This window comes from Balaenoptera acutorostrata, chromosome 12 (genome assembly GCF_949987535.1).
Source record: "Balaenoptera acutorostrata chromosome 12, mBalAcu1.1, whole genome shotgun sequence".
Lineage (NCBI taxonomy): Eukaryota > Metazoa > Chordata > Mammalia > Artiodactyla > Balaenopteridae > Balaenoptera > Balaenoptera acutorostrata.
In genome coordinates, this window is record NC_080075.1 from 75,517,423 (window position 1) to 75,539,169 (window position 21,747).

At 43.4% G+C, this 21,747-nt stretch overlaps 2 protein-coding genes across 5 annotated transcripts in view; one reads left to right on the forward strand and one right to left on the reverse strand.

Moving 5' to 3' along the window:
- LOC103004046 (protein FAM228B) overlaps positions 1–21,747 on the reverse strand; it is a 72,040-nt gene that overhangs the window by 50,162 nt on the left and 131 nt on the right. The window contains exon 1 of one of the 2 annotated variants that reach the window (XR_009009865.1): positions 19,095–21,744. The exons of the other annotated variant lie outside the window; for it this stretch is intronic. The gene's annotated coding sequence lies outside the window, so the exon portion shown is untranslated. Of the gene's footprint in view, positions 1–19,094; positions 21,745–21,747 lie in introns of those variants that run through there. 2 annotated transcript variants of the gene reach the window in all.
- TP53I3 (tumor protein p53 inducible protein 3) lies at positions 15,014–21,284 on the forward strand. 3 transcript variants are annotated; one of them, XM_057557883.1, is made up of 6 exons: positions 15,014–15,492; positions 15,774–15,916; positions 17,580–17,847; positions 19,058–19,231; positions 20,119–20,315; positions 21,102–21,284. In XM_057557883.1, exons 2-6 carry the CDS (start codon positions 15,779–15,781, stop codon positions 21,282–21,284), a joined length of 960 nt encoding a protein of 319 aa, XP_057413866.1. In that variant the 5' UTR covers positions 15,014–15,492; positions 15,774–15,778. The 3 variants fall into 3 exon arrangements, with proteins under 3 accessions (XP_057413866.1, XP_028022617.2, XP_007183505.2); XM_028166816.2 differs by having other exon boundaries at positions 15,018–15,492; positions 19,019–19,231; XM_007183443.2 differs by lacking the exon at positions 15,014–15,492 and having other exon boundaries at positions 15,761–15,916; positions 19,019–19,231.

The following is a 21,747-nucleotide window of genomic DNA, read 5'->3' on the forward strand; positions in this document are numbered from 1 at the left end:
TCTTCGCTCACCGTTTGGCTTTCCATGTAGATCTACCTATAGATTTTGGGGTCAGACCTCTTGCCAATGATTTCTCCTTTTAAATTAGCACATTGACATCTGAATGTTGTAACTTAGTTATGTGGACTGTACACCTACTCTCCACATGCTGACAAGCTGGGGTTTTGAGCCTACAAGGCAGAAGGTCTGACCCTGGATCACAGTGATCTCGAAAGTACTAAAGGCCATCATGAAGCCTCTTGGCTACTCACCAGCATTTCCCAGACACACACACACTGCACTGTTGGGTGCCTAGTGGGAGCCTTTTTCATAAACCTCATCAAGGCAAATGCCTCATTGTCTGGAACCCTCCCATGTAAGGCAGTCCAGTTGCTTCCTACAGTTCTCACTACAAAGTTCCAGTTGGGCTTAGCTACTCATGGGGACCCACAAAAGGGACCCTTTGATGGTAGCGACACAGTACCTGTGGAAGTGACCAGGGAGCAGGTGATCTTCTGAAACAGCAGCCTCCAAACAAGGGAAATGTGTCCTGGTAGTTCACAAAGACTTTAAATGGCACATACAGGCATGAATGGACTTAAGGGGTTCATTTTTCCCAGATCTTCAACTTCCATATGTACTTTCCTAAAATTTAGCTGCTGTGATTGAGCAGTAATGCCAGTTCTTCTCCTCCATCTCCCATCTCCAACCGCCTTTCTCCCAATATACAAAAGAAAGGCCTACTCTCATCCAGCCCCAATCTTACTGTGATGCTTGGCTTGGAGGGTAAAAACTGCAGGGTGCCGAAGGAAAGGAAAGGAAAACTCTCAATATTTTTAAATTTAATGACCTCTTCCATCCTCCAGTGTCAAAAATACATCATATGTGAAGAAGAGTCCCAAGAGAATATTGCAAAAAGAGCATCACTGAGAAACAGTGAAAATCTTTGTATCATAATTCATCTAGGAGAGAAAGATTCCCTGTCTTTATGTTTCTTAAAATTCAGAAGCAAGACAGTTATCATAAGGACATGAATTAATATGATTACTTGAGGGACTTCCGGGGCAGTCCAGTGGTTAAGACTTCACCTTCTAATTCGGGGGGTGCAGGTTCAATCCCTGGTTGAGGAGCTAAGATCCCACATGCCTCGTGGCCAAAACACCAAAAAAAAAAAGATTACTTGAAAAATGAGAAATCTTTTCTGATACAAAGTAATTTGACTTGGCTGATTAGTTTAAAACAATGATGGCTGGCTTTGCCAATAAGAATGTCACAGATGTTTTTCATAAATGGGTTAAGTCTACAACTCCAAAATATTAATAAAAATGTATTTATTTTTTAAATTAATTTTTATTGGAGTATAGTGATTTACAATGTTGTGTTAGTTTCTGCTGTACAGCAAAGTGAATCAGTTATACATATACAGTTATCCACTCTTTTTTAGATTCTATTCCCATATAGGTCATTACAGAGTACTGAGTAGAGTTCCCTGTGCTATACAATAGGTTCTTATTAGTTATCTATTTTACATATAGTAGTGTGTATATGTCAATCACAATCTCCCAATTTACCCCTCCCCTCCCCTAATAAAAATATATTTAAAGCACATGATAAGGTAAAAGGATTTGGTCCAAAAACTTGTCTTAGCAAAAGTGTATTGGAATTAACACTTTTACTTTCCATATCCTCCTGAGTATATCAATTTAAGCAAGGTGCCTCGAGGCTTCCCTGGTGGCGCAGTGGTTGAGAACCTGCCTGCCAATGCAGGGGACACGGGTTCGAGCCTTGGTCTGGGAAGATCCCACATGCCGCGGAACAACTGGGCCCGTGAGCCACAATTACTGAGCCTGCACGTCTGGAGCCTGTGCTCCACAACAAGAGAGGCCGCGATAGTGAGAGGCCCGCGCACCGCGATGAAGAGTGGCCCCCGCTTGCCCCAACTAGAGAAAGCCCTCGCACAGAAATGAAGACCCAACACAGCCATAAATAAATAAAAATAAATAAATTTAAATTAAAAAAAAAAAGAGTCCACCTGCCAACGCAGGGGACATGGGTTCGAGCCCTGGTCTGGGAAGATCCCACATGCCGCGGAGCAACAAAGCCCAGGTGCCACAACTACTGAGCCTGTGCTCTAGAGCCCGTGAGCCACAACTACTGAAGCCTGCACGCCTAGAGTCCGTGCTCCACAGCAAGAGAAGCCAACGCAATGAGAAGCCCACCCACGGCAACAAAGAGTGGACCCGCTCGCTGCAACTACAGAAAGCCCACACACAGCAACGAAGACACAATGCAGCCAAAAATAAATAAATAAAATAAATTTATAAAATAAATAAATAAAAATAAAGTGCCTCTAAGTGAAAAAGTAGCAGAAATAATTAATAATCATTTGATAAATCTTTGCAAAGCTTTGTTGGCATAATCCCAGAAGCTGAGAACCGGAATGACACTTATGACTGGGTAACTAATCCTTTACAGGTTGAGTGGTTTCCAAATCTTTGCTTTCAACAAAATTGAAGGAATACCTAATTAAGTTGCCAGCTAATAGATCACTGAAAATAGTTTTTGATGATAGATCATTATATGGTTTTTATCATATAACTCAGAGGTATTCAAATAATTGGCTGACATTCCTATAATGAAATTTCTTTCCCATCTAATTTATGCAAATTAGGTTTCTCAGAGCTTGTCCATAAAAATGAAAAACAGAAAGAAATTAACATTGAGCCCAGTCTCATTCTAGCAATAATTAATATCCATCCATAGATATAATAATTATTTGGAAAAATTCAGCTTCACCAACGGTCCAATAAAATTTTACTTTTTATATTCAATAATTACTAATATTTAAAATAATACTTTTTTTTTTGCCGCACCATGTGGCTTATGGGATTTTAGTTCCCCGACCAGGGACTGAACCCAGGCCCTCGACAGTGAGAGCACAGAGTCCTAACCACTGGACTGCCAGGAAATTCCCCTGAAATAATACTTTAAATAACATAAAAATAATTTAAAATATGTTGTTTTGATCAGCTGTGCACTAATAAGATTGTAATGATAATTAAATCCAGAAGAAATTTAACACTTATAGCCCTATGGTCACAGAAAATAAAATTTTAAACTAATGTCAGATTACATATATTTTGTTGCAGATAAGAATGATCAATAAAGCATAAAATATAGCAGGATATAATTCTTATGTAGAATGAAAATATAAATATTGGAAGAAAAATGAAATTTTAAAACTTCTAACTGTTTAAAGAACTTGTTTGGGTACTTTTTAGTGGATGATTATAGTATCAAATTGCTCTGAAATCTGAATTCCACTTCACACATTTAAAAGCCTGATATAAGAGTTTTAAATTCAGTATTTATGACCAGAAATCATATCTTTTACACTACTTAAATTTAAGGTGAAATATTTTAGATCTCAACTTAAAAATGTGAGAGGGGACACATAGTTTTTGAAAAGGATTTTTGTCTATTTGCAAATAAAAAAGTGTGAAAACCACTGCCTGGAGTAAGAAATGTCTTGAGCCCTGAGCGATATGGATGCCCTGGGCCCATGTGCCCAGGAAGATGGCAGGGGCAGGTAACCAAACAGGCAACTCCACCAAGCGGACTCCAAGCCTTTTCCTCTCCTAGAGCCTTCCTGAATCCCTGCTCCTGGGATTCGCCCCGCCAACCTCAGGATGGAGTACCCATGGAGAGAGGGGAGGAAGAGCCCAGAGAAAGTCATGCAGGGACAGAAGCTGTCACAGTACCCAGAGGTGGACTGCCCCGGCTTCTCTAGGGAAAGGTCAGCCCTTAGGCTGTTCCAGAACCATGAGTCACCACTGAGCTGCGGGGCTGCCCTAGCTTGGGCTTGGTTACCACAGAAACTGCTGTGTTAAGGTGACTCAGCAGAACTGCGCAGAACCCTTCAGAGGACATCTGAGAGAGATTATAGCCCCACCTCCATTTACCTTTCAGGATAAGCAGCAGCAGCTGTACCCTCACATCAGTTGGGTTTCTGGGACACATGCTTCCACCTCATTGCTAACACAGAAGATCTTTCTTGTTCTGCTAAAACATGAACCTTTGGGGAGTCCCTCTAGAGGCCAGAGACGTAGAGGACTGTGGAATACTGCCACTGCAACCAGTTCATCTGAAAATCACCACCCAATCCCAAAATTTATATTTTGACAAAAAGGGGTTGGAACAGGGGATGTTTTGTTTTAAGAAAATCAACCTTGGGACTTCCCTGGTGGTGCAGGGGTTAAGAATCCGCCTGCCAATGCAGAGGACACGGGTTCGATCCCTGGTCAGGGAAGATCCCACATGCCACAGAGCAACTAAGCCCATGCGCCACAACTACTGAGCCTGCCCTCTAGACCCCACAAGCCACAACTACTGAGCCTGAGAGCCACAACTACTGATCCCGTGTGCCACAACACAAGAAAGCCCACACGCAGCAATGAAGACCCAACACAGCCAAAAATAAAATAAATAAATAAATATACATATAAAATAAAATAATAAAATACATTCAAAAAAAAAAGAAAATCAAACCTGTTTTCTGGGGTTTGCAGCAGAACTCTCTGCTGACCCTTTGGGAGGTTAGTGCACTCAGAGATTGAGAAAGTCTGTGCAGCACCAAGGGAAACCTCATAAACTCCCCTACAACTTTGTAGCAATACCTCCTTCTCTCTCCTGTGAGGCCCAGCTATTTCTACAGTGTCCTTCCTTCTCTCCATTTGTTGCCCTTTTTCCTCCTCTTTCAATGGAAGCCTTTAGGTGAGAGTGTTGCTGAGACAGCCTAACTCAGGAGTCCTGAGTTCAAGCAGCTGCTCTGCATTGACTAGCTCTGAGGTCCTAGAAGGCATTTAGCTCTGAATCTCAGTTTCTCCATCTGGACCTCATAACCTGCCTGCCTCTTTGGGGTGTTGTGAGAAATCTCGGGGTCGTGCTTGATACCCTTTTTATAGCTCCATATCGGAAAGATCACTAAGTAGTCAATTTTATTTTCTAAATACCGTTCACTTTTCCCTTTCTCTCTGTTGTGCTGCCATCTCCCCTAGTCCAAGCCACCATCACCTTTCACCTGGGCTACTGCAATACTTTCTAAAAGATTTCTCTACACTCACTCATCTTTTCTAACCCACACACTATGCTTCAGTAAAAGTGAGCTCTTCAAATGCAGATTTAATCAAGTCACAGCCCTGCTTAATACACTTCAGTAGTCTTCCATTCCTTCTAGAGTAATAGTAAAAAGCTTACAGGGCCAACAAGTCTGCATAGACTGACCCATGCCTATCTCTGCAGCCTCATTTCCCACCCTGCTCCTCCTCCAGCCACAGGGCATTCAAACATATTTCCTCTATCTCAGCTCTCTCTACCACCATCCAAATATCCATCAGGAGGGGACTTGTTGAATAAACTTTTGTATATTCACACAATGGATGTAGCTATAAAAAGGAACATAAACTGCTATAGAGTAATCTCCAAAATATGCTATTCAGCAGAGAAAAGCAAAATACAGAACAATATATTTGGTATGCTACATTTTTATCTTAGAAAAGGAAAATATGTGAACATATCTATACATATTTGCTTATTGTTTAAAAATAGAAGAATAAAACAAGGGACTTCCCTGGTGGTCCAGTGGCTAGGGTGCCACGCTCCCAATGAAGGGGGCCTGGGTTCAATCCCTGGTCAGGGAGCTGGATCCCACATGCCACAACTAAGAGTCCACACACCACAACGAGGATCCCACATGCCACAACTAGGACCCCGAGTGCCAAAACTAGGACCCGGTGCAGCCAAATAAATAAATAAATATTAAAAAAGAAAAAAAGAATAAAACAAAAACTAAGGTAAACCAATGTTTACCTTAGGGAGTAGGAGGAAACAGGGTGGAAGGGACAGGTATAGAAGCTAGATTTCTCTGAATGTACCCTGTTTTGAAGATTTAATTTGGATACCATGTAAATGTTTTACATAATTTCAAAACAAACTTAAAAATGTAAAAAAAAAAGAATCTCTAAAATGCAAAATTAAAGAAATATCCTTAACTGTGTTTCCAGTTGATAGGTTAGCCACACAGAAAGGAATAATTTCAAGTGATGCTAAATTAAAAACAATAATTTGAGTGGTATGTCCTTATTTGGGGATATATCCTAGGAACAAAAAGAACGGCAATGACAAGCCTCTTAGATAGCCTCATCCACCAGAGGGCAGACAGCAGAAGCAAGAAGAACTACAATCCTGCAGCCTGTGGAACAAAAACCACATTTACAGAAAGATAGACAAGATGAAAAGGCAGAGGGCTATGTACCAGATGAAGGAACAAGATAAAACCCCAGAAAAACAACTAAATAAAGTGGAGATAGGCAACCTTCCAGAAAAAGAATTCAGAATAATGATATTGAAGATGATCCAGGACCTCAGAAAAAGAATGGAGGCAAAGATCGAGAAGATGCAAGAAATGTTTAACAAAGACCTAGAAGAATTAAAGAACAAACAAACAGAGATGAACAATACAATAACTGAAATGAAAAATACACTAGAAGGAATCAATAGCAGAATAACTGAGGCAGAAGAACGGATAAGTGACCTGGAAGACAGAATAGTGGAATTCACTGCTGTGGAGCAGAATAAAGAAAATAGAATGAAAAGAAATGAAGACAGCCTAAGAGACCTCTGGGACAACATTAAACGCAACAACATTCGCATTATAGGGGTCCCAGAAGGAGAAGAGAGAGAGAAAGGATCCGAGAAAATATTTGAAGAGATTATAGTCTAAAACTTCCCTAACATGGGAAAGGAAATAGCCACCCAAGTCCAGGAAGTGCAGAGAGTCCCATACAGGATAAACCCAAGGAGAAACATGCCGAGACACACAGTAATCAAATTGGCAAAAATTAAAGACAAAGAAAAATTATTGAAAGCAGCAAGGGAAAAATGACAAATAACATAAAAGGGAACTCCCATAAAGTTAACAGCTGATTTCTCAGCAGAAACTCTACAAGCCAGAAGGGAGTGGCATGATATACTTAAAGTGATGAAAGGGAAGAACCTACAACCAAGATTACTCTACCCAGCAAGGATCTCATTCAGATTCGATGGAGAAATCAAAAGCTTTACAGACAAGCAAAAGCTAAGAGAATTCAGCACCACCAAACCAGCTCTACAACAAATGCTAAAGGCACTTCTCTAAGTGGGAAACACAAGAGAAGAAAAGGACCTATGAAAACAAACCCAAAACAATTAAGAAAATGGTCATAGGAACATACATATCGATAATTACCTTAAACATGAATGGATTAAATGCTCCAACCAAAAGACACAGGCTTGCTGAATGGATACAAAAACAAGACCCATATATATGCTGTCTACAAGAGACCCACTTCAGATCTAGGGACACATATAGACTGAAAGTGAGGGGATGGAAAAAGATATTCCATGCAATGGAAATCAAAAGAAAGCTGGAGTAGCAATATTCATATCAGATAAAATAGACTTTAAAATAAAGAATGTTATAAGAGACAAGGAAGGACACTACATAATGATCAAGGGATCAATCCAAGAAGAATATATAACAATTATAAATATATATGCACCCAACATAGGAGCACCTCAATACATAAGGCAACTGCTAACAGCTATAAAAGAGGAAATCGACAGTAACACAATAACAGTGGGGGACTTTAACACCTCACTTACACCAATGGACAGATCATCCAAAATGAAAATAAATAAGAAAAAAAAAAAAAGAACAGCAATGAAATTTTAAACTGTTTTCAGTGATCATGTTACTATTAATAATAATTGTATTCTGAAACAATTATATGAATATAGCATAGATTAAATCAAATAAACAAGTATACTAAGATCATTAGAAGCCATGATTTTCAGGAAATATATATATAAACTCAAAGGAATTACGTTAAAACCCTATAATCCTAAATTTGAATTGGAAATATCAGTTGAAACTCTTGATGTTTCTTTTAAAAAAATAGTTATTTCCTAGCTCTGTCCATTAGTAAGAACTAGAAACAAGAGCCATAGCAATCAGGCATCCCTTGTGTACAGATTGTGGTCTCTAAATGCCATTTTCCAATAATAGGAACCAGGCTCCTTTGAGAAATGACTGAATCCAGATTTGAGCAGGAAATGTACAAGATGAGCCTGAAACATCTTGCCATACCAAAAAGCAAGGCCCCACTGGCCAAAAATGAGACAAATTGAGCCTCAAAAAGAATAATAACTGTAATGGGTTGAAACTCCTCAGCTATGCTAAAGTCTATGATTTATAATGTTACATTTTTTTTAAAAAATCATAAGTCATCTTTGGAAGATGCCAGGAAATCAAATCATTATTTTGAAGCTTGGTAAATACCGTTTATATATTTTTTCTTTTTTGGTACAAGCTATGGCTCACAGTAACCAAATATTAGTTAATGAAAGAAAGGAAAGCCCTAATGAAATAATCTAGGCCCTTGCCACTCCAAGTGTGATCCATGGACTATCAGCACGGGCTTCACCTGAAAGCATGTTAGAAATGCAGAGTTTCATGCCTCAATTCAGACCTATTGAATCAGAATACATGGTTTAACAAGATCCCTAGGTGATACCTATGCACAATAAAGCTGGAGAAAACTGATCTACAGAATGATCATCTATGGCTACTGAGAGATCAGGTGAAAAACCTAATGGGGGGAACTTCATAATGAAGTGAGCCACCTGGCAATACCTGAATGCAGGATGTCTTACAACACGAAATGAGACTCAACCAGACATTATGTCTCTCCTGATGTGACACAATAAGACTGCCCAGGGGTTAACTGTTGAAGTTGAATGACGGGCATACAGAGGTTCATTATATTATTCTCTATACTTTTATATGTTTTTTCCACTTCCCTATTTATTTATTATTAATTGTGGTAAATAATACATAATCATAAAATTTACCATCTTAACCATTTTTAGTGTACAGTTCAGTGGCATTAAGTACATTCACATTTTTGAGCAAACATCACCTGCGTCCATTACCAGAATTCTTTTCATCTTGCAAAACTGAAACACTGTACCCAGTGAACACTAACTCCCCATTTCCCTCTTCCTCCAGCCCCTGGCAACCACCATTCTACTTTCTGTCTCTATGAATTTGACAACTCTAGGTACCTCATATAAGTGGACATATAAGTGTCCTTTTGTGACCAGTTATTTCATTTAGCATAATGTCTTCAAAGTTGAACCATGTTGGGACTTCCCTGGTGATCCAGTGGGTAAGACTCCACACTCCCAATGTAGCGGGCCCGGGTTCAATCCCTGGTCGGGGAACTAGATCCCGCATGCGTGCCGCAACTAAGAGTCTGCATGCCACTACTGAGAGTCCACATGCTGCAACTAAAGACCCCATGTGGGGCTTCCCTGGTGGCGCAGTGGTTGAGAATCTGCCTGCCAATGCAGGGGACACGGGTTCGAGCCCTGGTCTGGGAAGATCCCACATGCCATGGAGAGACTGGGCCCGTGAGCCACAACTGCTGAGCCTGCGCATCTGGAGCTTGTGCTCCGCAACGGGAGAGGCCGCGATGGTGAGAGGCCTGCGCACCGCGATGAAGAGTGGCCCCCGCTTGCCACAACTAGAGAAAGCCCTCGCACAGAAATGAAGACCCAACACAGCCAAAAATAAATAAATTAATTAATTTTTAAAAAAAATTCATAAAAAAAAAAAAGACCCCATGTGCTGCAACTAAGACCCGGTGCAGCCTAAATAAATAAATTAATATTAAAAAAAACCCTGAGACTTAAAAAAAAAAGGTTTAACCATCTTGTACTATGTGTCAAAACGCTCTTCCTTTTTAATGCTGAATAATATTCCATTGAACGTATGTAACACATTTTGTTTATTCATTCATCATTGATGGACACTTGGATTGTTTCCACTTTTTGGCTATTGTGAATAATGCTGCTACGAACATTGCTATACAAATAGCTATTTGAGTCCCTACTTTCAATTATTTGGGGTATATACCCAGAGGAGGAATTGCTGGACCATAGGGTAATTCTATTTTAAATATTTTGAGGAACTGTGATACTGTCTTCCATAACAGCTGCACCATTTTATATTCCCACCAGCAGTGCACAGGGGTTCCCCACATCCTTGCCAACATTTGTTATTTTCTGGTTTTTGATAATTGCCATCCTAATGAGTGTGAAGTGGTATCTCATTGCAGTTTTGATTTTCAGTTCTCTAATGATTAGTGATGTTGACCATCTTCCCATGTGCTTATTGGCCATTTGTATATCTTCTTTGGAGAAATGTCTATTCAAGTACTTTGCCCATTTTTCAATTGGGTTGTCTTGGGGGTTTTTTGCAGTTGAGATGTAGGAGTTCTATATATGTTTTGGGTGTTAACCCCTTATCAGATGTATCATTTGCAGACATTTTCTCCCATTCCATGGGTTGCCTTTTTACTCTGTGGATGTGTTCTTTAATGCACAAAGTTTTAATATTGATGTAGTCCTGTTTACCTATTTTTTCTCTTGTTGCCTGTGCTTTTGTTTCATATCCAAGAAATCATTGCCAAATCGAAAGTCATGAGCTTTTCCTTTATGTTTCCTTCTAAGAGTTTTATAATTTTAGCTCTTACATTCGGCCTTTGATCCATTTTGAGTTAATTTTTTGTATATACTGTAAGGTAAGGGTCCAACTTCATTCTTTTGCATTATATATGTTTGAATATTTCTATTTCAAAGTTTTAAAAAAAGGTTTCTTTAAGTTATTAAAAAGTGTTCTCTACTTATATTGCCCAACCTCCCATACCTCATCATTTTATCCCATCACCTTGCACAGTGTTTATCAAACAGTGGGCATTCAATTATTATCTGTGAATAAAATGGATGAATATTTAAAGTAAGAAAGGAAAGGAAGGGAGGGAGGGAGGAAGGGGGAAGGAGGAAGGGAGGGAGGGGGAGAAACAGATTGGAAATATTGTACATATTCTAGCCCATGCTAATGGCCTACTTCTCTGAGCAGGTCTACCCTGAGAACAGTTCCTTACCCACATAGTGCTCAGACCTGCAGAGGCCAGACTCCATCCTCAGCAGACTGAACATCACAAACTCCTTGAGATTTGAGAATCATTCTTGGTATCCTAAAGTAAATCATTCTTGGGTCAAAATAAAAGTGCTGGGTGGAAAAGGGGCTGTTTTTTCACCTCCCTGGCCTACAGAAAAGAGGGGGTAATTACAGCAGAGATACAGCTGTCCCCACTTCTCCCATGGATTTTCTCTTCTTAAAATGCTGGCACTTCCCTCCCTGGCCTTTTTCAATGGCTCAAACTCTTCGATATCCCAGTTAAATCTGAAATCATTCATTCAGTCAACATATCTCAATTGAACACTTATGTGATAGGCACAGGGGATACTGAGATGACTAGGATACTCTAGAGATCCACAGTCTGGTCGGGAAGAAAGTCAGACAATAGAGTGCTACAGGTGTTATTAAGAGATGTATTATGATAGAATAGAGGAGAGGAGGCCTCTTCTTGAGGAGACTTTTTGTATCCATTATCTATTGCTGCATAACAAACAACCCCTAAATATTAGTGGCTTAAAACAATAATCATTTTACTTGTAACCAATTTTGTAGGTCAATAATTTGGTCTGTGATTAGTTCCTTTGCTGTCTGTGATCAGGAAGTTCCTTTGCTGATCTCACGGTAGGTCATTCATGTAGGTGCAGTCAATTGGCAAATCATCTGGGGCTATTTGGTCCGGAGCAGCTCAGTTCAGACAGCTTGTCTCTGCTCCATGAAGTCTCAGGCTCTGGTAGAGTAGCTCAAGAAGCTTCTTCACATGACAGTGGAAAAGTTTCCAGTAGCAAGAGAGGGCAATTTCAACATATAAGCACCTCCCCACCTTTTTTTTTTGGCCGCACTGCGCGGCTTGCAGGATCTTAGTTCCCGACCGCTGGGGAATTCCCTATAAGCACTTTTCATTGTTCCATTGGCCAAAGCAAGTCACATGGTCAAACCCAAAGTCAGTGTGCGAGGGGACTACCCATAGGCTGTGATTACAGGGAAATATGGTTCAGTGGGAACATTCAACGTTCCTCAATTTTTTTTCTTAATTTTAAAGGCTTATTTAATTGCTTTTACATAGCGCTACATATAAAGTGCTTAAAAGTTATACACTTTTTTTCTCTTTTCCTTTTTTATTGTTCCTTACCTCCCATGACATCACCCTCTTCCAGATAACCCCAAACAACTTACATATAAAGATAATGATATAGGGCTTCCCTGGCGGCGCAGTGGTTGAGAATCTGCCTGCCAACGCAGGGGACACGGGCTCGAGCCCTGGTCTGGGAAGATCCCACATGCCGCGGAGTAACTAGGCCCGTGAGCCACAACTACTGAGCCTGCGTGTCTGGAGCTTGTGCTCTGCAACAAGAGAAGCCGCGACAGTGAGAGGCCCGCGCACTGCGATGAAGAGTGGCTCCCACTTGCCACAACTAGAGAAAGCCCTCGCACAGAAACGAAGACCCACCCAACACAGCCAAAATAAATAAATAAATAGAGTTCCCTTTAAAAAAAAAAGGGGGTGTGGTTCATCTTGGTTGGTCTGTTACTCTATTTAAAAAAAAAAGATAATGATATATATAAAAAGATTCCGTATCTTTTTCCATGCTCACGTAACTCGTGTGTGTGTGTGTGTGTGTGTAGTCATGTATATGTGTATGCGGATGTTTTGTCATTACTTTACCACAATGTTTCTCTCATGTAAATCCCTCTGTGACAACTGCTATAACTCTTGGTCATTTTTCAAATGGATGCACAGTATTCATCATTTATTCAGCCATTCTCCTAGTGTTGGGATCTATTTTGTTTCTAGATTTTTGTCACTGTGATCAATGCTGCAATAAACATTTCTCTCTGTCTGTCCTTACATATTGGTGTTTTTTACTTCTATGGACCACCTCAGAAGTAAGTACTATATTGTCATTTTATCATCATTACAATATTTTCTGACATCTGGTAATATGTCTTCCTTACTATTGTTTTTCATATATTTCTTGGCCATTTGGGGGAGTTTATTCTTCCACATACTCTAAGATTTTATACAATTTAAAAAGACCCGGGGGACTTCCCTGGTGGCCCAGTGGTTAAGAATCTGCCAGTTGCTCTATTTTGCTGGGCATATATTTAATTCATTCCAACAGATCTTGACTGGCAGCTGGCTCCCATTAGATGAGTTATTTTCTGATTGCTGGAACACCCTAAACTACTACGACAGGTCCACAGATGGTGAAAGGGGAAGTGGTCTCTACCTTTGTAGGCTGGGGGTATATAAAATGTCAAGAAGACGCCTTGCTCTTTTGACTCCCTGTCAAAAGACAGCGAGGGCCCAGCCATTAAGCTAGAGACTTGGCTTACACTCTTAAGAGATAGTCACCTTCCTATAAATCTCTACAAGTCAAGCTTTTTCCCAGGGTCCATTGTTTTCCATTCCTTGTCCAGAAACTCTGACACTATTCTTCAAATTTGGTTCTTACCTAGACCAAAGAGGTAAGGGTGGGGGAGAAAATGCCCTCTGGAAAATCCTCAGAGAAGATGCATAAGCAGGGTCCTGAAGAATGAGTAGGTTTTCTCTAGAAAGGAGAGAGAGAATATGACCACAAGTGCCAGACTACTGAGTTTGGATCTTATCCTTTAATTACCAGGGAGCCAGCAGCAGAAGTTTCCTGCCCTCCCTGGGACATGGTCCCTCTGAGACACTAGAGCCTACCCACAAAAGTAGCAAGAAATACCCACCACAAAGTTTCCAGAAAAGTCTCATATGGACCTTCTCCCTGAATACACTGTTCAGCTTCTTCTGTCCCTTTTCTTGCAATGATGGCTTTGACATAGATGGCAAGAGGAGGGACAGCGGCTGACAGGCATTTCTGGAAAACAGGCCTTATAAAAATATGTAATTTGGGTACCCTTCTTGCAAGAGGTGTACTCAGCAGAGGGATGTAAATAAAGAGAGAAAGGAGGTTTTGTAATTGATAGGAGAGACTGTTGCCCCAGGCAGCCTTTCTTTCTACTACAGAGCCCTGGACAAGGACCAGGAGATATGAGTTTGATTCCTGGCTCTGACACTCATCAGCTATGTGCCACTTGAAACCAAATTAATCTTGCTACATCTCAGTTCCTTTTTAGTAAAGTGTTATGAAGATCAAATAAGAGAAGAGGTGGTAAATTATAAAGCACTTCGGGGGAAAAAAAAAGCTACCTATCTTGTTTTTATACAGGCACACATACGTGTGTATTCTTCTAACCCAGTGGTGTTTGACTAGAAGCAGTTTTGCCCCCCAGGGTATATCCGGCAATGCTGATACATTTTTTTTTAATAAATTTATTTATTTTATTTATATATTTTTGGCTGTATTGGGTCTCCGTTGCTGCACGCGGGCTTTTTCTAGTTGTGGCGAGAGGGGGCTACTCTTCGTTGCGGTGCGCGGGCTTCTCATTGCGGTGGCTTCTCTCGTTGTGGAGCACGGGCTCTAGGCACACGAGCTTCAGTAGTTGTGGCACGCGGGCTCAGTAGTTGTGGCTCGTGGGCTCTAGACTCTAGAGCGCAGTCTCAGGAGTTGTGGCGCACGGGCTTAGTTGCTCCGCGGCATGTGGGATCTTCCCGGACCAGGGCTTGAACCCGTGTCCCCTGAATTGGCAGGCGGATTCTTAACCACTGTGCCACCAGGGAAGCCCGATACATTTTTTTATTGTCACAACTAGATAGGGGTGTTGTTGATCTAGTGGGTGGAGACCAGGGATGCTGCTAAACATCCCAAGCTGCACAGGACAGTCTTTCACAATAAAAAAATTTAGTCCAAAATGTCAATTGCGGCAAGGTTGAGAAACCCTGATGTAGCCTATTTATACAGCTTTTAACCAGGCTAAATTGCCTCACTGGGCAGCGTCTTCCAGAGGCCGCTCCCTCATCCCCAGGAAAGACTGGAAGAACCGCAGAAGTGACAAGAATCCCGGGACTGTTTTACCTTCCCTTTGTCCCTAATGCTCCTCTTTTTTCTGAGCAGCACCCTGTTTGCCCACCCTACTCGGGACGCCTGCCCACAAGAAGGGCAGGAAGCCAGACTTAAAGCGCCAATGGGCTAAAAGCCTGGTCTGACTGGGAAATGGGCCGATCGACTGCCAAGAGTTCGCGTCTTGTTGCCTAGAGAGGAAAGTTTTCTCAAAGTGAGGGCTGGAACAGCATTTCACGCCAAACCAAGAGAAAGACTAGATTCCAGAGGCTCAAAGTTAAAGAAAATCTGATTTGCCGCCACTAGCTTTGCATTTTAAAGGGCAAGGAGGAGAAGGAAGAAGGGGAGGGTCAGCCCCACCGCTTGCACTACCCAGAGTCTAGCTGTCCATTGTGGTGGTGGCCGAGGCAGCGCCACTGCTCCAGGATTCTGCTCCGAGGACTCGCAGGGGGCGCAGGACCGCGCCGCGTCACCCGGAGCAGCAAAGGGGCCCACCCGGAGCAAGTAAGTAACTTTCACGGGCTCCAGTGACCCGGGCGGGGGAGTGAAACTTGCCTGACGCTCTTCAGTGTCTTCCTGCTCCGCCGCAGCCAACCCGCACGGCCATTCTCTCTGCACCTCGTCCCAGTCTGTGTCCTCCGCGTGGGGTCGGTCCGGAGGCTGCAGGGTCCCCGCGGGAAGGAGCTCAGGGGGCGGGGGCCGGAGCCGGACGGACTGAGGGAGGCCGCTGGCCGGCAGGGGTCGCTGCGTCCCTCAAAGAACCTCGGTCTACCCTGTGTCCTCAGAGAACATGTTAGCTGTGCACTTTGAGAAGCCGGGAGGACCAGAAAACCTTTACTTGAAGGAAGTGGCCAAGCCAAGCCCAGGAGAGGGTGAAGTCCTCCTGAAGGTGGCAGCCAGCGCCCTGAACCGGGCGGACTTACTCCAGGTACCCAGGGGTCTGGCAGCAGCTGGGACTGGGCGGGACTCCAAGTTCTTCAATAAACATTCACCAGATGAAGGAAAGACCTAGGGCACTACCATTAATGCTCATCATGATGTGCAGTGCTGGGGGTTCTGAAACTGGAACCACTTAGCCTCCGTTGTTTACACAAAATACAAGGGTATGTGCACAGCAGAGTCCACCCTGCATCAAACCGTCGTCTGCTCAGGTTTCCAGATAAGGAGACTGGAACTACCATTTGTTGAGGGTGTGTGCGCACGTTAGACCTTGCTCTATCTCCTTTACTCCTCAGGCAGCCCTGTTCACCATTTGTATTCGACAGATAAAGAAACTGAGGGTCAGAGAGGTTCAGCAATGAGCCCAAGGCCACACACTAGTTTATTTATTTTTGGCTGCGTTGGGTCTTCGTTGCTGCGCTCAGGTTTTCTCTAGTTGCGGCCAGTGGGGGCTACTCTTCGTTGCGCGGGCTTCTCGTTGCGGTGGCTTCTCTTATTGTGGAGCACAGGCTCTAGGCACACGGGCTTCAGTAGTTCGCAGGCTTTAGAGAGAAGGCTCAGTAGTTGTGGCGCACGGGCTTAGTTGCACTGTGGCCTGTGGGATCTTCTTGGGCCAGGGATCGAACCCGTGTCCCCTGCAATGGCAGGCAGATTCTTAACCACTGCGCCACCAGGGAAGTCCCCCCAAGGCCACACACTAGTAACCAGGGGAACTGTGATTCAAATTGAGGTCTTTGTCTTAAGGCTCCAAAGTCTGTATTCTTTCCACTCTGAGGGTCCCAGAGCTGGCAGGGGGCAGTACTCTAAGAATTTTCTTCTGACTTCTTTTTGAAGCACTAAACTAGGCCAGGTGCATTTTTTGAATTAAGAAATGTACACCAGAATCACAGGGGGCACTTATTCAAAATAAATAGGACCAGGACCCAGGCATGTGTACTTTGAAAAAGCTCCTCACATGGTTTGGATACACACTCCTAGTTCAGTCCCTCTGGTCTCAAGCGTCTGGTTGGAGGCTTCTGAGGATTGTGTTGAGCAAGTACAGAGCCTGGCACTTGATATATGAGAACTATCATTAAGGAGTCCACAGTTTGGTTTGCAAGGCAGAAATAGAGACACAGATGTAGAGAACAAACGTATGGATACCAAGGGGGGAAAGCGGAGGGGGGGGGGGCGGGGGGGGCTCAGGGGTGGTGGTGGGATGAATTGGGAGATTGGGGTTGACATATATACACTAATATGTATAAAATAGATAACTAATAAGAATCTGCTGTATAAAAAAATTAATTAATTAAATTAAATAAAAAGAAAAGGAGTCCACGGTTTTATTCCCAGTCTTGCTATTAATTTGCTTTGCCACCTTGGACGAGTCATTTCCCTGCCCAGGTCTCAGTTTCTTCATTTGTAAAACAAGGGGTTTAGATGAGAGAAATAGCGAAGGATTCTACCAGTTAGACATCCACTGATTATGGGAACTACAGTCTCTTATTTGCATGAAACAAATCACCTCTCTTCTCTTTTTTCTTGAATTAAAAAACCTAACTTTACCCTGAACTTTGTCTTGAAATAAAAAAGGGGCTATGGGAAGAGGGCCAGGGATGGTGACACACAGACTTCTGATCATGTTTACTACTTAGTGCACCCTTTCTCTGCAGAGACAAGGCCAGTATGCCCCACCCCCAGGAGCCAGCAACATTTTGGGACTCGAGGCATCTGGACACGTGGCAGAGCAGGGGCCTGGCTGCCAGGGACACTGGAAGATTGGGGACCCAGCCATGGTTCTGCTGCCTAGCGGGGGCCAGGCTCAGTATGTCACTGTCCCTGAAGGGCTCCTCATGCCCATCCCGGAAGGACTGACCATGCCCCAGGCTGCAGCCATCCCAGAGGCCTGGCTCACCGCCTTCCAACTGTTACATCTCTTGGGTAAGGACCACCCCACCCTACCTCATGCTCACTCCATACAGCATGGTTCAATTTCTTCATGACTCAGCCACCTCAAAACCCAACAGTCCTGCAGGGCAGCTTTGATCTGGCCACTGAGCCACACCCAACCCCAGCACCTCAGCCTACTCTACCATCAGTAGTATCAGGTCCTCATACTGTGCAGCAATATTGAGGCTGAAAATCATGGTTAGCACATAGAAAACCTGGAAAGCGCTGGATGAAAAGCCTGTGCACATCTTCACACTGTAAGCCCAGCAATAGTCCCAGCTTCTCAGTCATGCTAAGCTTCTCTCTGGGAGCACTAGCACAGGAGAAGGAGCCATTCAATCAACTCTTTAATTCCTCCCCAATCCCACTGAGGCCAGCAAAGAGCTTACATGAGGGTCCCTGGCTTTGGGGAACTCAGTGTAACTGGCAAGACAACCCCAGTGTTTGGAAGGGTGGCCCTGTCTCTAACTACAATAGAAGCTCAAGATGGGAAAAGTTGGTGTGGGCAAAGGTGGTCAGAGAAGGCTTTCTGGAACAGAAAGCCTTGAAGGGTGGTAGAGCTGTGATGGACAGATGGCATACCAAGGTGGCCTGGTCAAGGTGAGATCAGCTGCTTCACTCAGAAGTGAAGGATGACAATTGTAATTTATGAAAGATGAGACTGGGACTAGATTGTGGTGGCCTTGAATGGCAGGCTATCTGGACTTGACACGAAAGCCAATCAAGAGCCACTTGACATTTTGAGGAGAAAGTGACATAATGAAAGCTCCATTTCAGGAGGAGCCTGGTGGCTGTGTGCGGTGCCTGGATTTGTGAGACCAGCTGGAGGCCAGTTTCAGACTGAAGAGGGGCTGGCTTCAGGTAGTGACAGCGGGAATGGTGGTTATTCTTACTCACTCAGATATAGGTCAGAGATATGTTTTGGTATTATTTCATAGGTAAAACAGAGATTATGGATGTGGCTGCTAATAACTGTTTCCAAAAGTTGTTTCCCACTCTGACCAGAGGCAGTAAGACAAAAAGTCAATATGTTCTCTCAAAACAGCCAGAGATTTGACATTTGGTGGTCCCAGGGCCAGGTGATCATGGTAGAATAAGCCTATGTGGAGAATGCGTAGCAGTTGCAAAGTAAAGAAAATGGTTCCTGTACTTTGTGTCGCAGGAAATGTTCAGGCTGGAGACTCTGTGCTAATCCATGCAGGAGCAAGTGGTGTGGGCACAGCTGCCATCCAACTTACCCGGATGGCTGGAGCTATTCCTCTGGTCACAGCTGGCTCCCAGCACAAGCTTCAAATGGCAGAAAAGCTCGGAGCAGCTGCTGGATTCAATTACAAAGAAGAGGATTTTTCTGAAGCAACACTGAAATTCAGCAAAGGTAAATAAAGCTTCTGCAATTCAGCGGGAGTTTCAGAGATGATTAAATAAAATCCTCACCAGCCTCAGAGTTGCCTCTGGATCTGTCTTCCCTCTGCTAAAAGCACAAAAACTGCCCAGGCCAAATTCTAGTACTCTGGTGTTTGACCATTGGAGACAGGCAGGCAGTATTTAGGACTAAGATGATTTTCCTGTGCATTCTTGTGATATGATTCATACACTTTTTAGAAAGTGGATAATCACACAGAGTTGGCCTGGAATTATTCAGGACCTCTTTTTCCCAACCAGCCACTCTGCAGTGAATTAACAGGAGCAGAAACCAGTTTGGAGCTGATCAGAGTAGGCTTGGGTAGGTAGCTCCCTAAATGGGTGAGTAGATGTGTATGCCTCTATATTCTGAAACTGAATCTGCATATATTTGGCTCATACCCTTCCACTGTTCCACATGAGTCAAAAAGGAGAGATGAAAACAAAGCTAGCAAAGCCATGATTCAGGCAGCCCAGCTCAGACACTTGATAACTTAGATATGGACTAGCCTGTCCTGTAGCCTGGGGTGGATCTCCCCTGTTCCCCTGGGTGCCAGTGGGTTCTCTACTTACGTGGAGGTCAGGGGAAATACCAGATCGTGGTGCTGCCCCATTTCCCTCCTGCTGTGGCAGGGATCATAAAATATGAACTATATCACACATGTATAATAGAGTTCAGCCAACTAAACTCCATTTACAACCATGTTTCTATAAGCAATGTTTTGAGTTCCAACCTATAGATTTACTGCTTGCACTTGTATTTATTTATACCCATATTTCCACAAATATACCATGTAATCTTACTTTACACCAAGCTTTCTGTGTCTGACTAGCATCACATATCTGTGTTTCATGTGAAAGGCGCTGGAGTCAACCTTATTCTAGACTGCATAGGCGGCTCCTACTGGGAGAAAAATGTCAACTGCCTGGCTCTTGATGGTCGCTGGGTTCTCTATGGTCTGATGGGAGGTGCTGACATCAGTGGGCCTCTGTTTTCAAAGCTGCTTTTTAAAAGAGGAAGTCTGATCACCAGTCTGCTAAGATCTAGGGACAAAAAGGTGAGTGATGGGTGAAAAGAAAACGTGATTTAACTATGATCCATTAAAGTGTGATTCATTCACATAATCCTGAGAAAGTAAGATCATATATTAAGTTAGAGAGCCTATGTATTAATAGAAACCTGCCCCTCTGTGGATAAATAGGTAACCTAATTTCACAGAACTAATTAAAATTGGTTGATAAAGGCCTCAACATCTTGGAAAGAGGGTAATGTATTATGTAAACTTTATAACAATGAACAAAGCATTGACCATATTAGGAAATACTACTAATAGTTCCAAGACTTTGTTTTCAAAGGCAGAAGTGTTCTCAGTGTGCTAAGAAAGCCTCTTAGGTAAGTAAGGTTAGTAAGCTTCTACCTTTAACAGATTATACATTCATGAAATCTTTTCTGTGTGGCATTCCAGCAGGTGCCAGCTTTGGGAGTTTCGTAACAGGGTTTCACACCTGCTGGGGGATAGCAGAGGTTAAGCATCCCTTTTGAATTGAGCCTATATTAAGTCCTGTCTGTGGCTGCCTCCTGCTTGGAAGTCTTTATTTAAAAACAGCCCTTCAGCTTTCAGTGACACTAACATTTTCTCCAAGCTTTGGTCTTTATCTGGGACAGAACAGAGCTTGCAAATCTAGGGACATGCACATACATGCTGGTAGTGAAGGGATTACATACCCTTGTGTGACTTTTCAGATGTGTACAAGTTTCAGAGAAAGCAGAAAGACTAAGCAGGGTGGGGAGTGGCAAGGTAAGGCCTCTGTCCAGGCTGATGGTCTCCTTTTCCTTATCTTAGTACAAGCAGATGCTGGTGAAGGCTTTCACAGAGCAAATTCTGCCTCACTTCTCCACGGGGAACCCTCAACGTTTACTGCCGGTTCTGGACAGAGTCTACCCCATAACTGAAATCCAAGAAGCCCATGCGTACATGGAGACCAACAAGAATGTGGGCAAAATCGTCCTGGAGCTGCCCCACTGAAGGAGGAGGGGCAGTACAGGACAAGGCTACCTCAGGTCTTCCAAGAGCAAACTTGGAGAAAATTCACAGTACTCAGGCGACCGGGTGCTACACCAGGCTCGCCTGTAATCCCCATTCCTCTCCCAGCCTCAAATGATCAGTGTAAAGCCGGTCTAAGGAAATAAAGAGTGGACTTGAAGAGTGGCGCGTGGACTGGGGCCGTCAGGGTGGGGGTGAGGTGGGAGTCGGGACGGGCATCGCCGAGGGGATTACAGAAGAGGCCCGGTCAGGTGATGCTGAACTTCGGGGGCTGCGCCAGCGCAAGGGGTTCTGGGTACGGAGTACAGCGTCGGCCACGACCCAACCAGGCAGAACCCTGCAGGCTCGGCTTCGTGCACTGTCAGGGGCCCAGGCACACCCACGCGTCCCCTGCACAGCAACGCGCGCCCCGCAGGCCCGGACCCCACTCTAGTCCCCGCCCTCT